Source organism: Camelus bactrianus, chromosome 19 (genome assembly GCF_048773025.1).
Source record: "Camelus bactrianus isolate YW-2024 breed Bactrian camel chromosome 19, ASM4877302v1, whole genome shotgun sequence".
Classification (NCBI taxonomy): Eukaryota; Metazoa; Chordata; class Mammalia; order Artiodactyla; family Camelidae; genus Camelus; species Camelus bactrianus.
Window position 1 is genome coordinate 36,524,510 of NC_133557.1, and position 18,306 is coordinate 36,542,815.

At 51.0% G+C, this 18,306-nt stretch overlaps 1 protein-coding gene across 7 annotated transcripts in view; it reads right to left on the reverse strand.

Moving 5' to 3' along the window:
- Positions 1-18,306, reverse strand: part of RIN2 (Ras and Rab interactor 2) — a 196,815-nt gene that overhangs the window by 82,563 nt on the left and 95,946 nt on the right. For all 7 annotated transcript variants that reach the window (XM_074347808.1, XM_074347807.1, XM_074347809.1 and 4 more), the window contains one exon: positions 16,408-16,499. In XM_074347808.1, coding sequence (XP_074203909.1) covers positions 16,408-16,464 — 57 coding nt within the window. In that variant the 5' untranslated portion in view covers positions 16,465-16,499. The remainder of the gene's footprint in view (positions 1-16,407; positions 16,500-18,306) is intronic.

Below are 18,306 nucleotides of genomic sequence, written 5' to 3' on the forward strand. Positions count from 1 at the left end.
AACTGCTGTCCTGGCTGGCTGCCCAGTTTCGGCTCCTGCCACCTGGGGGGCCTGGTGGGGGCTGGGGGGAGGATGATTCTAACTTCCTGGAGCCTCAACTTCCTCATCTGTAAAAGGGGTGATGAGGCCGTGGTGGGGGATGAGTGGGAACCAGCAAGGAAGGTGCCGGGCAAATTCGTGGTCATAAGAACCCCAACCAAAATCAACCCAGGCCAGCGGGGGGCGGGGCTGCTGGGGCCCAAAATGCTCACCTTGGCTGGACTCACCCAGCACTTGGCCCTCAAAAGTTTCCAGAAAGGAACAATTGTAATTTCATCACATAGTTAACTTTTGTGTCATGTGGGAAAAATAAAATATTACTTTTAACGATGTATAATGCTGGTGGTGGGTCAGAATTTTTCTGGCTTTGGGAAACTCTAAAGGCATTTAATGTGGTCCTGGGGGCGGGGCAGGGGTGAAGGAGACGGGGCGGGGGGGGGGGGGCGCGGTCATGGGGAAAGTATACAAGGGGCCGTTCTGGTGACCGGTGTTTGGTTTTACATCCTGTAGTGGATTACTAGCAAAGACTTGCCAGCAGGCGTAGCGTCCCCTGTGGGTGGGTTTTCCCACCACTCAAGCCCAGTATCCAGCTCCTCCAAACAGGAGACATTCATCCAATGACCACAGATTTCTCTGAATGGAAAGAAAGGTGGAGTACTACCTTTGGCCTGGGGGTGCTTTCTGCCTCTCTGGCTCGACTCTGAAAACCTCAGAACTTCCGACCTTGAACCCTTAGATATGCATGATGGTGTCTCTGGGCTGGAATTACTTTCAGCCCTCATTCACGGGCAGCCCGCAGTGAGCGGCTGGTTCCACACCATTGTTCTGGTTGCGCAGGGTCACGCCCCCTCCCCGCACGTCCAAAATCTTTCCAAAGTTCCTACGTACAGAGCATAACGTGATGCTCCTTGGAGGAGTCTCGTCCGGCCTCACCGCCACAGCACAAGGGATGTGAGGGGCAGAGGACGACGGAAGCTGTCCCCCCGGGTCTCCGGGCGCCCATGTCACATGTCACAGGGAACGTAAAAAAATAAGCCTCGCCAGCCAGCTTCGGCCAAGGGCGGCTGCGTTTAACCAGGGGCCTGCTCTGCAATGGGCACCACCGAGCCTGTCATTTAACCCTCATGTCATCCTGGAGCGACAGGTCCGGGGCGTTTCGTGATCCCATTTCACAGATGAGGAGACTGAGGCTCGGAGAGTGTGTCCCACATCATATGGCTGGTAATGGAGCAACAGGGCTTGGCAGCCAAGGTCCTGAGACTCCAAAGCCATGACCTTCCCATCAGTATTTCCCCAGGAGCGCGCACGTCTCTGATGCACTGAAAGTAACGTTGGGCTGTATCATGTCTGAGGAGGCTGCCAATCCCCGTTGGCTGTCTCTGGGATGACTCTCCCAGCTTCATCTCAGACTCTGGGGCTCGCCCGGAACATTGTCCCCACTCCGCCCACCCCAACCTCAAGCTCAGCCTTCCTGCTCTCGGTTTCCTCTTTGGCTCCAGGGTGCATCCTTCCCTCTGCAGATAAATGGAGTGTGTAATTGCTCTCAGTGTCCTGCTGAAGGCTTGCCCAGAAGCCAGGGCTCAAGGCTGGTACAGGGGCTTCCCTGGTGAGAACCCAGGGCAACTCCCAGCTGCCTTGAGGACCCACCCTCCCCGCGAAAGGCTTTGATAGTCACTCCAAATGATCCAGGTGGATGTCACACATCAGAGGTCCCTGAGGCCTCTGGACACACTCAGCTATGTTTTGTCCGACTTGCCCACATGGGTGTGTCCTGTCCTCTATAACTAAAATGGTTCCAGCATTTAAACATAATGATAGTTCGTGCAAACATAATCAGGAGGTTTACATACCAATCTAGGTTTCTAGCTTCTTGAAATTGAAAAACCCTGGGCCATGGTGATATCACCCTCTTTAATTTTTTTTAATGGGGGTCTGGGGATTGAAGGCAGGACCTTGTGCCTGCTAAGCATGTGCTCCACCACCGACACCTCCCATGTCGCCCTCTTTAGATGGGATGTCTGCTCTCCAGTTGCCACAGTCCCCGCCACTCTCTAGCGTGCTCCAATACTGAGGCCAAGGGTCAGCTGTCATCTATCTACTTCCACCTGGCTGGGCTCTGCTGGCTTACAGTACGCACCTGGCCCTCAGCATCTGAGGCTGAGCGCTCTAGGGTAGTGACTCTGACAACTTCTGATGACCCACAGAGGCAGGGGCTGTGGCTTGGGAAAGAGAATGGGCCAGGGCCTCAGAGCCCACGCCCCTGGTGGCCCTGGCAGGTGTTCCGCTGTAAACTGGAGATGCAACTGCCCACACGCAAGACTGCCTTTGAGAGTTCAGCAGCAAAATGCACTTATCCCCCGCGTCAGGGGTCAGTCAGCAAACTCTTTCCACGGGGGCAGGTATATCAGGCTGTGTGGCCTGCTGGACAGCGTGGCCCCACTGCCGTGGACAACACCGCCATGATCAGGTGTGGCTGTGTCCCCGCCACAAAGATGGCTACTGGCAGCGTCTGGCCTGAGGGTGGCCGTTTGCTGACTCTGTCCCAAGGGACTGTCCTGTTCCCTCGACAGCTCCCTCTAGCCCACTCCGCCTATTTCAGGTAGAGAAGTTATTTCAAAAACCCTGGGGCAGGCCTGAACCACAAATCATCACCCAGACTTCCCGCCCTTCCTCCCCACCTTGTCTTCCAGGTGGGCAGCCGGCTCCAGTGCCGTGTCTGCAAGGCCGGTTCTGAGAAGGTGCCGAGAAGGAAAACAAGAAGCCCGCGACTCCAGATGGACCGAGATGATAGTGCCCGAAAGATGAGGAGGTGGAGGGCGAGGGAGAGCAAACCGGAGATGACGGGGAGACTAGGGAGGAGTTTTGAGAGAGTGGCCTGGGGACACGTGGACACGGTGCAGGTGGATGAGCAAGCTGGCGGGGCTGTGCTAGGTGGGGGGCCCGCTGCGTGTCCTCCGGGGGATGGGCAGGTACCAGGGAAGATCTGCACGTACTTTGGTCTCCTCGGTTGATGGATGAGAGACCAGGAGCCGATGCCAAGCCTTCCCGGGGCTGCACACGTGTTGGAGCATGTCACGTCCTTCTTCAAACCTCTCATGGCTTCACTATGCTCAGAATGAATCCCAGCGCGACTGGCCCCTGATTCCCTCCCACCCTCTCTCATGCCAGCCCCTCTCCCCTCCACCCACACCCTGCTCTGAGTTCAGAGCCTCAGACCCCACTCCCAGCTTGTGCGCGTGCCTCTCTCGTCTGGAAACGCTCTTCCCTCCCCTCTTCCTCTGCTGCCGAGTTCAGCTTAAAGGCCAGCTCCTCGAGATGCCCTCCGCACTCAGCCCCGTGGGCAGCCCAGCTCCTCCCACCCATCCATCCTTCAGGCTCAGGTTTCTCTAATCGTTACCTGCGTCCTCCATCGCCACATCACAGTGCCCAGGACGGGCCCTGCCACTGCAGGTGCTGAACAGACACAGGCTGAAGAAATGAACAATGTATTTGTAAACACACATACGTGAGTCACACACTTTTTCATTCATTCAGCATATTTATCAAACACCTACTACTGATGGCCAGGTCAGTACTGAGTCTCAGGCAGTACAAATTCAGGACAGTGGGGGCCAATTGTGCACATACTTTTCTTGCTTTCATTTTCTTTACTTTTGGAAAGCCCCAGAGATAGAGAGGCTTCAGGAACGGCTTATTTCCCGATTGATGTTGCAGGCCAGGACTTTTTCAACATCAACACAATGAAATTTGGGGCCAGATAATTCTTTGCTGTGGAAGCTGCCTGGCTGTGAGTGATAGGAAGCCAGCCAGCTGCACCCCCACTCAAGTTGTAATAGTCCAAAGCACTTCCAGAGAGCCCACGGCCTGGCCTGGACTGGCTGCCCTGGACCAGACCCCTGAGGACCCGCATCTTCAGCCATCAGCATCTCGGGAGACTCTGAAACAAGCCCCGAATCGGGAAGTTGACTGAGAACGGCCAAGCTCCCGCCTGAACGTAAAGATCACACACACAAGGTCAACGCCCCAATTCAACAAGGTGGCGGGGGCCGCGTCGGAAACGAGACAGAAGACGGACCGTCAAACCACAGAAATGACTGAACGGCCCCCTCTTCTGACACACAGCGTCGGCTGCATCTGGACCACTGATGCCTCAGTACCCTTTATTCCTCCGGCCCGCCGGGTAAAAGTTACTAAGCGCCCAGTCACTGAACTGCCCTTGCTTCCAGATGACACTCAAATCCTCCTTCAGGGCTGCCAGATAAAAGACAGGAAGCCCAGTTACATCTGAATTTTAGGCAAACAATGAATAACTTTTTAGTATAAGTATGTCCCAAATATCACATAGGATGTACTTATGCTATATCTGAAATTCACATTCAGCTGGGTGTCCTGTATTTTCATTTGCCAAATCTGCAACCCTTCCTTCTTTAGAATTAGCCCAAATCCTGTACTAGGCCCCTCTCAACTCCCTCCTACTGAGGGCCCCCACCCCGCGGCTCTTCTAGGGTGTTCTCCGTGGCTGCAGCAAGCTAGTAGAACCTGACTCTGACGGGGGTTGTGCTCTTGGGGTCTTGGGGAAGAACAACCCCTACTTTCTGAGGCAGGAAACTCTGAAAGGCGGCCCTGGGGAAAGGGACAGCGGTGGGTGGCCAGTGAGGACAGGCTGAGGGCGAGGAGCAGGGAAAGTGGAGTCAGGCTCACATCTCAGTTAACCAGCACCCAATGCAGAGCCCACGGCAGGAGGAGGTGGGAGCAGGGGCCACACCTCAGAGCTGGCCGAGGCACAGCACCGGCACTTTAAGCCAGAGAGACGCAAGTCAAACCTGCAGTGAGCCGTCACCTCCCACGGCCAGGATGACCATCACCAAAAAGCCCACAAATGACAGACGCTGGAGAGGGCATGGAGCAAAGGGAGCCCTCCTGCACTGCCGGTGGGGATGCAGTTTGGTGTGGCCACCGTCGATTCCTTAAAGAGCTGAAAGTAGAGTTACCCTGTGGTCCAGCAACCCCACTCCTGGGCGTATGTCCAGGGGAAACTCTAATTCAAAAAGACCCCTGCACCCCAATGTTCACAGCAGCACTATTTACAGTAACTAAGACAAGGAAGCAACCTAAGTGTCCATCAACAGAGGACTGGATAAAGAAGTCGTGGTATATCTATATACAATGGAATACTACTCAGCCACAAAAAGAATGAAATAATGCCATTTGCAGCAACATGGATGGACCTGGAGATGAGCTTAAGTCAGCCAGAGAAAGACAAACACCACATGACATCACTTCTACGTGGAATCTAAAAACATGACACAAATGAACTTATTTATAAACCATAAAGAGACTCACAGACATAGAAAACAAACTTATGGTTACCAGGGGGAAAGAGAGGGGACGGATAAATTAGGAGTTTGGAATTAGCAGATACTAACTACTACATACAGAATAGATAATCAACAAGGTCCTTCTGTAGAGCACAGAGAACTATGTTCACTATCTTGTAATAACCTATAATGAAAAATAATATGAAAAAGAATATATACATGTGTAACTGAATCACTATGCTGTACGCCTGAAACTAACACAACCTTGTAAATCACTATAATTCAGTTTCAAAAAACCAAACTTATTTTAAGACCTCGAGGGTCTCAGGTCCCATCTCTATGAAATTCCTTCCAAGCTGAAGTACTGTGACCACAGAACTGACACGTGGTGTGACCCTGGGCAAGTTTCACCACCTCCAGGTGTCAGCTTCCTCGCCTGTCATGCACAGTGGGCCTCATGGCAGTGGGGGGATTAAATAAATCCATGGGTTTAAAGTGCTTGGAACAAGGCCTGGAAGAGTGTTTGTGAAATTAAACATAAATTTTCAAAAGGAGTTGAACAGGAGGAAGGCTGGGCGGCACACATGGCGTGGCACCAAGACAGGGGGTTTTGCCAAAACGCCAGGCATTCAGCAAAGGACGCGTTGCTCCGTTTGTTCTTCTGCTTTGGCAAACGGCAGTGCAAACCAACACAGAGTTTGAGAGGTCACTTCCCCCAAGACTTCCCTGGAGAGGGGAGGAGCCCACACCCCTGCGTCTTGGCTCAGAGGCTGCCCGAGCACCTGCGGGCAGGTGTCGGCGGCAGGCGGGCGGTTTTCTGTCCATTACAGGGCTCCGGGCAGGTGGGTCGTCCTGCCTCTGAGGCCCGCCCCCGCGTCTCTGCGCAGCCGCCTTTGAGAGAGCAAATAAAACGTGGGCGTGTAGAGGGAAAACAGGAAAAAACAGAACACCTTATCAGATGGTGGCAGTAACACCAAGGCTTCCAGAGAGAGAGACAGTGAGTGAGGTCATCCAAGTGCTGAGCTCACAACCCCGCTGGGAAGGTGATGTCATGGCATTTTCCAGATGGGGACGGAAGCCAGGTCCAGAACGCAGGCACTTCTGGGCTTTCTGTATCGTCCTGTTCATTCACTCAGGTCCACAGCACAGAGCAGCGTTTCTCAAACCTGACTCCCCTGGCAGGCCTGTTAAAACACAGACTGCAGGCCCCACCACCAGCATCTGATTCTCTAGGTCTGGGGTGGAATCCAAGAATCTGTATTTCTAAGAAGTTCCCAGGTGAAGCGGCCGCTGGAAGCCGGCCTGCACTTTGAGAACCACTGGTGGAGGCCGCCTTGTTAACAGACGCCGGGTGAAGCCAGTGCTGCCTGTCCAGGGACCACGTGTCACGTGTCAGTTACCTCCTAACTGCAGGCAAACGCAGAGACAGACTCAAGCATCTCACCTTGACGGGCCCGCCTGGTTAATCGGTGCTGTCCCGCCTCTCCTACGATAGAAATCACCCAGGTCCTGGTTAACGCCAAAGGCTTCTGTTCCCTCCCTCGGAGGTTCTGATTCAGTGGGTGTGGGACGGGCCTGGGAATTTAACAAGAACGCGCAGGACTCTTACCCATGAATTCAGGGAAGGAAATCCTCCCCGTGGGAGCCCCTTCCTTAACAGCCGAGCAAATGGACATGGAGGGCAACACCTTCCCCCGGCCGGCTGCACTTCACCTGGCTCAAGGGGAGTCCGCTCCCTGCAGAGTAACCCACACCCCAAATGCACCAGTGCCAGTTCACCGCGGGACGCAGCCCGGCCAGGTGCAGAGCCCGGCGCTCAGGGAACCCTCGACCTCTGAACCACGATTACGTACCAGGCACTAAGAGCTTCCTAGGGGCGCCCTGTTGAATTCGTGCAACAGGAGCCTTAGGAGGGAGGGAGGTGTATTTATTCTCAATTTCCAGATGAGGAAACAGGCCCAGAGAGTTGAGACAAGTCGCTCAAAGTCACGCGGGAAGTAGGTAATGGAACTGGGAAGAGCCGGGTCTGTCTTACTCCAACACCCCTGTCCTGCCTGAGCCTGGGGCATCGTGAGAAATATATAATCGGTCTTCGCCCTGGCTCTGAAGACTCTTGGACAATCCTGAGTGGTAGCCATGCTGAAAGCACCTTGTCACTCATGGCAGATCCCCTTCAGTTGTGCCTGAGTTTAAGTCAGTGATGACTGCTGCCTGGAAGCCCCCGGGAAGGCTTCAGGATGGGAGCTGGCCACCTGGGGAAGCAGCCCCGAAATCAGACCCACCACCAGGAAGGGAGGGGGGCTGGTACTGAGCTAGGCCCCAGTGGCCAATGATCAATCACGCCAACATGATGATCTCCATAAAGCCCCAAATTGGGGGGTTTGGAGAGCTTATGGTTGGTAAAGTTGAGAGGGTGACACACCCGAACTCCACAGGGACAGACGCTCTGCTCGAGACCCTTACAGATCTTACCAGATGCACTTCTTCGTCTGGCTGTTCATCTGTATCCTTTATAATGTCCTCATTAACATAACACACTGGCAACAGGAAATAAAGTGTTTCCCTGAGTTCTGTGACTTGTAGCAAATTATAGGCAGACCTTGTTTTGTTGCACTTTTATTGCACTTTACCCATAGAGCTTTTTTTTTTTTTAAAAAAATAGAAAGTTTGAGGCAACCCTGCATCCAGCAAATCCATCGGTGCCATTTTTCCAACAGTACTTACTTGCTCACTTTGTGTCTCTGTCACATTTTGGTATTTCTTGCAATATTTATTTCAAATGTTTTATTCTTACTATATTGGTTACAGTAATCTATGCCCAGTGATCTTTGATGTCACAATGGCAAAATGATGACTCCCTGAAGGCTCAGACAATGGTTTGCAAAATGTAGCAATAAGGTTTTTTTTGTTTGTTTTAATTGAAGTAGAATTGATTTACAATATTGTGTTAATTTCTGGTGTACAACAGAGTGATTCAGTTATACATTTATATATTCTTTTCCATTTTGGTTTATTACAGGGTATTGAAAAGAGTTCTCTGTGCTCTACAGTAGGACCTTGTTGTTTACCTATTTTATATACGGTAGTTGGTACCTGCTAATCCGAAACTCCTGATTTATCCCTCCCCCATCCCCTATCCCTTTTGATAACTATGTTGCTTTCTATGTCTATGAGTCTGTTGCTATTAAGTAAATAAGTTCACTTGTATCATTTCAGATTCTGCATATAATGATTTCATATGACATTTGTCTTTCTCTGTCTGACTTACTTCACTTAATAGGATCATCTCTAGGTCCATCCATGTTCCTGCAAATGGCATTATTTCATTCTTTCTTATGGCTGAGTGGTATTCCAGCAATAAAGCATTTTGAAATTAAGATGTGCACATTTTTGTCAGTCATAATGCTATCGCACACTTAACAGACTACAGAATAGAGTAAATATAACTTCCATGCACTGAAAAACCAAAAACTGGTGTCACTTGCTTTACTGCAATATTTGCTTTATTGCAGTGATCTGGAACTGAACCCACAGTATCTCTGAGATCTGCCTGTACAGAACCTGAGGACGGGCTGAACAGAAGTGTGGGTGACCTGGAAACCCACTCCTTGCAGACTGAAGTGGGGGGCAGTCTTGTGGGACTGACCCCTTAACTTAGAGGATGGGGGGGGGTCTGTGTTGACTATGTATAGTCAGAATTGAATTAAACTGTAGGACACCCCACTGGCATTCACAGAGAACTGGAGAAGTGGTTGGTGTGGGAAAAGTCTGCACATTTGATGTCAGAAGTGTTGTGAGCAGAGAAACAGTTTTCTTTTAGTGGTGAAGGAAGACGTGTTCTAATAAAGGGCCCAAGTGGACCAACACGGCCCCCAGGTTCCGGGCAATGGTGCTGGAAACCGTCTAGAAGATGTGTTTATCTGTATCTTCACCTACTACTGCCTGACACCCTCCCACCACGGCTGACTGGTGCCCATGCCACTGGATTCACCCACAGTGGGTCCCTGAGTCCTGTCTTTCCCCCTCAGAGACCCCAATTTACCTTTTTCCATCCTTTCCTCCACACACATGAACTCAAACTCCCTCTCAAGGCCGATCTCAGCTAGGAGTTCAGAAAGCCCTAGTTTATACTAAGTTGTGAATGACTAATGATATCATTTGACATTCTATTGCTAATGCAAAAGAATTACAGGAAAGTGGGAGAGAGATTTTTGCACAGGCCATTCTCCTTTTTAGAAGGTAAGACAAAGGAGAAAAAAAGACTCTGTCCCACACTAGTTCCTCCCTTGACACCTTTCTGTCTGGGACAGCGGGCTCCCGGCACCTCATCTGCTAACAGTAAGAAGCTATTCCCGAAAAGGGAAGAAGGCACCTCTACACCTTAAGGTCCCCGTGTCCTCTAGAGACCTCGGGCTGACCCGTGGCACCGTCTTAAGCCCTGGAGAAACTTGCCGCCCGTTTCCCCGATTTCCCTCCGGCCACCAGGGCTCGGCTGGAACTCAGGCTCCATCGCTGCTGAACACGAGGTCCCCAAGAGAAAGAGAAGTGGGCACCTGCCTCCCGTGCACACCGTGGAGCCTCCTGGGGGCCAGCAGGTTGGGAGGCTGAGCTTGCCGCACACTGAGCTCATCCCCCTGCCAGCTACTCAGGAGCTCCCACTGACGGCCCTCAGGCCAGAGCCAGCCCTCTGGTGCACTTTCTTTCACCCTCACAATACTTGTGAACAGACTGTTTCTCTATGTTGTGGTCCTCCGGGGCCCTGCATCCCGGCATTCACACCCTCGAATGACATCCCTTCAGAGAGGGCTGCACAGCTTGCCTGGCTTCTGACGAACAGAATACGAGGCAGTGAGGGCAGGCTGGTCTGGGGTTGCCGGGGTGGGGGTGGTCACACTGGTCCTCTTTTGGCGTCATCCTCTACTACGAGAGGATTCCGGCTCAGGGTCCAGGACGTGGCCACAAAAGGCAGAACAAAAGCCTCTGGCAGAGCCTGCACTGTGAATGGAGGCTGACTTCCCCGCACTACCTTGGGGCCAACATAACACTCTTCCCATCAGGTAGACCCCAGCTCCGCCTACGTGAGCGCCGCTGTCAATGCATAGAGTGGGTCTAGCCAGCCTGGAAGGGCAGCCGGGAGCCTGGTAGGGAAGGTGCAGGGAGGGGAGGAGGGCAGCGCCTGGGGTGGGGGCATCAGCAGGTTTGGGTCACAGGAGCTGACCCAGGAGGGCACGGGGGCAGGACCAGGAGGAAGAGTTGAATGTGGAAGCACAGCCTGAAAGTCCTCTCACATCCAAGTGAAGAGCTGCAGACCTGGTCCCAGGAGCCACATGGAGCCGAGGGTCTGTAAGCAGGCCATGCGGACGGGTAGGGTGGTTTGGGAGGAACCAACCAACCCACCAACCAGGATCAGTGGTGGTGCAGACAGGTTATGAGCATCACCATCTGTCGGGCCCTCAAATGAAAGAAAGAGACCCTAAGTAGGGAGGTGGGTGTGGGAACAGGAAGGAGGGGGTGGACTTTGAAGACCTGAGGGGGATGTGCCAACGCTGGGCACCTGGATGGGGAGGGGGACGGGGTGGCTTGGGAAACCGTGGAATCCAGGAAAAGGAGGGATCAACGATGATGGCCCGGACCACCTGGACCTCCTCCAGCCTAGAGGATGTCCTTCTTCCAGTCTCCTTCACACGACACGCCCCTGACGTCTGCCAGCTGTAGGTGACCCTGCCGCCTTGTCCAGGGCACCACCCGCCGCCCCCGTGTGCTTTCACAGAGACCCTGCCGGGAGGAAGATGCCGAGTCTCACAGGTGGCGAGGACCATTAGTGACGATGCTGGGAAGGGCCGTGGACCGCGTTCGTCCCACACGGGATTTCTGTGGCCAGGCTGCCAGGATCCCACAAGCACAGTAACCACAGGGCCTCCTCGGGTGCCCCGGAGTGCTCAGACCTTCCGCGTTATCCAGGACCCTCGCATCCTACAGCTGGTCTGAGTCATGCCCACGAGCCAGGACAGATGGGAAGCCACAGATCAAGGCTCGCTTCCAGTGGTTGGCAGCTCTGGCCTGAAAACACACACTGGTTGGGGGAAGACAATGCTGAAATGAAGTCTGGTGATCGCTTTCCAATTATCTAGGCTTTACACAAAATCACATGAGCCCTAATGACCGAGAGGGATCACGAGCAGGCGGAATTCAGCCGTGAGCCAAGACCGTAGCCACGAGCTCCCACACTTCACGAAGGGGTTCCAGCAGGACACAGGGCGTCGCCGATGTGGGTGGAGGGCGGCCCTGCGGGAGCACAGGGTGGTCCCTCCGAATCCCTAGATACAAGCCCAGCTGTCCAGCCGAGGCCACTTCCTCAGGAGAGACTGCTCCGGGCCCTCCTTAGGTTACGTGTCCTCAGAGCCCTTGACTTCTCACATGAAGCCCTGTTTTCTCTTATGATTTATTATTATGTGTCTAATATTATATTTGATTGATACCCTCCTTTGGTACCAGACGGAAAGCCCTGCGAAACCTGGGATGGCTTCCAGTTTGTCCCTCCCTGGCGCCTAGTACAGAGCCTGGCTGGTCCCAGGTGCTCAGCTGATGTGAATGAAAATAAAGTGAAGGTAGAGCCACTGGGTCCCAGGCCGTGCTGAGCGACAAACCAGCTCAGCAACCGAGCTCTACCCTGGCATTTTTATAACAAACTTCCAAAAAGTCAGTATTAAACGTCCAAAGGGCACTGGACTTCATCCTTGCAGATAACTGCATGCCCAAATTATAGAATAATTCATAACAACGAATAATATTATTTACTTGATATTACAGTAACTAATACTATTATTCCACAATAACTAATTATGAAATCTTCATAGTGAGGAACAGCAACATCTACATCGAAGAGGAGAGGAAGCAGCAGAAGGCAACCACATCGTGGGCCTAGAGCATCTAACTTAGGTAAACAGAGCAATCTAAGCTCTGCAAACAAGCAAACAGACAGCCCCCTCCCCCCAAACCCAGCACTGCCAAGTGACATCGTACTGGCCACTTCGCACACATTTTCCTCGAGGGCATTTGACTGGAGAGGGAGGAAGCAGACCTGCCCTCAGTGGGTTCAAGCAGCCTCTCACCTTCTGTTCGACTGGTTCTTTCCTAGGACATGGCCCAGAAATACAAGTGATCTAACTGCCTGTTACTCAACTGAAAAAAAAATAGAAAAAAAAATATACACAACAATTATTCCCAAGATGGCAGGAAAAACTGGCTGCACTGGACTTAGCAGTAGGTTGTCCTGGGTCCAGCACGGCCCCTGCCTCAAAACTTCTCAGAGGTAATTTGTTTTTCCTACAGAGAAGATACTCTTTATTGGAATTTCACAGGCACAGGGACACCCTTGAGGAATCAGCTCCTTCACATAAACAAAATCTACGTGCTGGGAGGTGACCTGTGGCAGGCACAGGATGGACTGTGGCCTCGGTGCCGCCCAGTGGGGAGCACACTAGGCAGGCCCCCCAGTGCCCTTTCTAGAAATGGGTAGGAAATTATCCATTTCTATGATCATTTCCTAGTGAAGGAGGAAAGAGCATATTGTGTTTCCTAGGAAACTAGATCATAACAGTTGTGGATACACGATTTGGAGTCAGAATGAAACCTTAGATTTGCTCATTAGCAGCTGTGCAATCTTGAGCAAAAAATGACCTCTCTGTGTTGGTTTCATCATCTATAAAATGGGAATAATAATAAACACCCCTTTCATAAATGTATCAAAAGAATTAAATAAAATGGTATCTGGAATATGAGAAAAACCCTACTCTTGGTACCTAGAGGGTACGGAATAACGGATAATAACAGTAATAGTCATTGTGCTTAAACATAAGAAAAGACACTATAAACCTCCTAGAAGAAAAATAGGCATAATGTTCTCTAACATATGTTCTCTCTAACATACATCTCAGCAATGTTCTCCCAGTGCAGCCTACCCAGGCAATAGAAATAAAAGCAAAAAAAAAAAAAAAAAAAAAAGGGGGGGGGGACCTAATTAAACTTACAAACTTTTGCACAGCAAAGGAAACCAGGAGCAAAACAAAAAAAAGACAACCTACGGAATGGGAGAAAATATTTGCAAATGATGAGGCTGCCAAGGGCTTAATTTCCAGAATATACAAACAGCTCATACAACTCAATAACAAGAAAACAAACAACCCAATCCAAAAATGGGCAGAAGACCTAAACAAGCATTTCTCCAATGAAGGCATACAGACGGCCAATAGGCACATTTAAAAAAAAAAAAAAAAAAAGCTCAGTATTGCTAATTACCAGAGAAATGCAAATCAAAACTACAATGAGGTATCACCTCACACTGGTCAGAATGGCCATCATTCAAAAGTCCACAAACGATAAATGCTGGAAAGAGCGTGGAGAAAAGGGAACCCTCCTACACTGTTGGGAATGTAGTTGAGTGCAGTCTTTATGGAAAATAGTATGGAGATTCCTCAAAAAACTAAAGATAAACTTACCCTATGATCCAGCAATCCCACTCCTGGGCATATATCCAGAGGGAACTCTTAATTCGAAAAGACACATGCACCCCAGTGTTTGTAGCAACACTATTTACAATAGTCTAGACATGAAAGCAACCTAAATGTCCATCAACACATAACTGAATAAAGAAGTTGTGGATTATTTATACAACGGAATACTACTCAGTCATAAAAAAGAATGAAATAATGCCATCTGCAGCAACATGGATGGACCTACATACAGATCGTCATACTAAGTGAAGTAAGTCAGAAAGAGAAAGAAAAATACCATATAAAATTGCTCATATGTGGAACCTAAAGAAAAGGATGCAAATGAACTTATTTACAAAACAGATACAGATTCACAGACCTATAGAGAACAAACTTACAGTTACCAGGGGAGAAAAGGGGATGGGAATAGATAAACTGGGAGTTTTGAATTTGCAGATACACACTACTGGATATAAAACAGATAAACAACAAGGACCTACTGTACAGCACAGGGAACTATATTCAATACCTTATAATGGCCTATAATGAAAAAGAATATGAAAAGGAATATATATATACATGCATAACTGAATCACTATGCTGTGCACCAGAAACTGACACAACACTGTAAACCAACTCTACTTCAATTTTAAAAACTCCTTTGTCATAAAAGTTATTATTATTGCTAGTGATACCAGAAATCCTGTATCACAATCATCATCATAATAAGAGCATTATCTCCAAGGCCATTCCAACTCTACCCCATTTTCCCCTTTTGCTTGAACTTTAAAATCTAACTACTCTGTGAGCTTAGCCCCTCTGCACTTCCTGAGCATAAGGTGGTAATTATGGACTAGCCAATATTCAGGCTGATGCAGGCAGTGCCTTGGGTTAAGGGGGGTCTGGGTTCATCCCTTTGACCAGGATGAAATGAGTATCTCAGCATAAGACAGGCTCCAGGAACCAGAGATGAGTCAGGAGCCTGGCGGGTTAGTGCCTGGGAGACAGGATGCTCGGGGGGCACAGGGGGGCCTCCTGTGCCTCTGGTGGCGGACGTTACACAGCTTTGATTGGAGTCGAGTCAGCGGGTTACAGAGACAAATACATTCACAAAGCTTAACTATTAGGACTGGGAATCGAGACCATCTGTGTCAACACAACGTAACGATTTCTTCCAGGAAGTGATTGTAAACCAACAAATAACTTCGCTGTTCACGGCAGGAAATTCCTACAAAGCAGTCGGTCCTGGCAAACAGTCTGCTCACCTGGGAACACAGCTTAAGAATGGCTCACTCGCCAAGAACCCGTACAGACCTTTACCATGCTGTACCCACCAGTCCTCAACTATATTATGTCACAAACTCGGCTGAAACCCAGGTAACTCTCTGCCTGGAAAAATGCAGCTTAAAGGATTTGGGTCTGGACCCCTAGACCCTACAAATGTGCCTCCTGGCCTCCCCCTGCGCAGACACAGCAGGCCCGCGTGCTGGCAATGTTGTCCTTGACCGCAGTCGCCAGAATGAACTTGGCTTTGCTTTACCAACCAGCTCTTCCCGTGAAATCTGTGGAGCCCAGAACTGACACAGTAAGTCAGGTTTGGGCTCCTGGAAACAGGAAACACATAAATGTGAGTTCGTGTGTACTTGCAGCCCAGCAAGGTGGGGCAGTTAGTAAACACCGTCAGTTTCCCTCAGCGATGAAGTTCAGAGGCCCCGATTTCATCGCTCCTTTGAGGAAAAGACCTGGAGTTCGAACACCTGCCGGTGACAGGTCCAAATGCACATTTTACCTCCATGTCTCTCCTCTTCTACGTGACTCGGTAGTTTCCAAATTTTCAACAACGAGTCTGCATTATTTTGAGGGTGAGTGAGAGGACACAAAGCAAACGCCCTAAGAAGAAGACTAATTCCCAAGTGCACAGCAGACATGCTCGCCCAGTCTGAATTTAAACCACATACACACGCGGAGGACGGAAGACACCCGCTGAGAAGCTCATCACGCATGCCAGGCGCCCCGCTGACATCAGCACGCGTACAGACACGCGGCACAGTTTTCACCAAGCTGCCTCGGTTCTCTGCAGCCTGGTCGTGGGAGGAGTTTGATAAAACACACCGGCAAAAACACCCAGTCCGTCTAGGGCAAGGCCCAGGAATCATGTGCAGGTCTCTCTTTTTTTTTTCAATGAGCCCTTAAGTGACTCACACACTCAAGCCAAGTGTGAAGCACAGGCACCTACACAGATTCACCCCAACGCCAAGTCCACTCCCGTCAAAAACCACCGGCTGAAAAAGGACCTGCTGAGCAGCTGACAAAGAGAGGTGGCTGCGATCGTTTCACAGAGGGTGGCATCTCCGGGTGCCCGGGTCCTGGGCTGTGAAGCACTGACTCACAGAAGCCCCCACCTACTGGGAAACCCGAGAGCAGCGCACAGCTGGGCTCGGGCAAGTCCCCCCGCCAGGCTTCTCCCTGCCGCTGTCCGCAGCATCCGCAGCTCTCGGGGCAGCTGGGCACAGGGGGCAAGCCGCCCATGAGCCACCCCAATCGAGGCTTCCTTTTACCTTAAAGAAACTTCCTCGCTTGTCCAGACTGCGGGCGCCCATGGTCCAAGCCGACATCTCCCCAGCAGGGCTCCACAGCACGCCCGGGACTCCTGAAGGTAGAGACATTTTTAATGGTTAGTCCAGCCTGTAGGAAATTCTTTTCTAAGCCACAGAACACTCACAACAACAGTCCTGCCAAGATCTTTTTCCATCAACCACTGAGTGCCACTGTATTTCCCACCCAAGCCTTCCATCTCCTTTCAGGCCAATTTCCTGTCTTGGGCGGCACAGTTCCTAGACTGTGCCCCACCTCACGGCCCTACCACCCGCTTTTCCAGCTGACGCAGGTCTCCGGGCCTGCAGAAAGCATAGTGATTACTTTGTGTGTTTGCTTGACCTCAGGCTCAAGTCCTAAAGGGACAACTTTAGATGTCACTGTAATCTGCTCCAAAGCTCATGGACTTAATGTGGCTGATTACAGAGGGATGGCGGAAGAATGAGGCCCTGCAGGTCCCAGGAAATCCTGCAAGAATGGGATGAGGTCATTATTAGCCATGCCAGCCCTCTCCCCACCCCGGGGCAAGGTCAACACAAGGGCGCTGGCAATCAATCCCTCTGTTTTCTCTTTAGAAATCAAAGCCTGGAATGAAACCCTGTGTTCCTGTTTACAGAGATCAGTTTGTGTAAGAAACAGCGTGTAAACAGTTCCAAGATGGCCCAGGGAGGGGGGTGGACTTTGGAACGTGGAGGGGAATTTAAGGGCCTGATAGGATTCTGAATCATAACCATGGCTATTTGGGCCTGGAATTTCCCTCACTGGAGTCTCAAACCCAATAATCTTCCCTCTTGGCTACAACACCTTCAATGTCCTCTTCTGAGTAAAACACACGCACACCCAGGCAGCTGGCCTCGCCCTGCCCAGCGTGCCTGGAGGATGCGTCGGGGAGCAACCCGGAACCGTCCTCCAGGACCAAGAGTAATTATAAAACTGCCCTCCCGGCCACACAGCATGCACGATGTGGCTGGTCCAATCCTGACCAGCACAGTGCAAGGACAAACAAGGAAACATTAAAGGAAAACACATCTGGGGACATTAAAAGGGGTTCAGCTGCAGGGATGGGGTGGGAAGCCACCGAAGTCACAGTAGCTGCTGCCAGTTTGCTGAGGCTGTTTCATTATCAGCTGGGGGACAGAGAGCCAGCAGCACCAGAGCGGCATTTCAACAAGCGGAAAAGCATCATTACTTTGCAGAGAACTGCAGACGTCAGTAACCAGCGATCTCTGGGGTGAGGCTCGTTTCAGCCCCGATCTGTCTCTCCTTTCACAGTCACAGTGGGCTGCGAGGGCCCGCGGAATTCCATCGAGGAAAACAAGAATGCAGCCACAGCCACCCCTCCTTCCGGAGCCGTCACCCATTTAAGTCACTTCTCCATGGCCCGGTCACTTTAAAGGTTCACAGGTGTCTTCCCCGTGATTCTTTCCACCCTCCCGCTGGGATGAAGGTCAATGTTCCAAGAGCCTGGGGAGACGGTGAGCTCTCCAAGGCGACCCTTGTTGACTCTGAAGTTCCTGTTCTGGGCTCAGCCGCTGAACGGAGGAGCCCCTGCTCCAAGCCCTTTGAAGTTCATCACTTACTAGCAAAGTCCGTGTATTGGAGCGACTCCAGGAGGAAAACACAGCGCTGCTTTCCAAACAAAGAGCAGAACAAGAACCACGCTGTAACCTTGGAGAGCAAATGATTAACTGTTTCCACCCAGAAACACACACATAAAAAACGTACACGCCTCGAAACCAAACGTAACGCCTGTTAATTCTTTTCTTCCAGACACTTTCTCGTCAAGGAACCTGACATCGCACAGCAGTTCAGGAGCAGCTCGGCCAGAGCCAAGGCGTCATTCCTCATTCCAGACCCAAGTC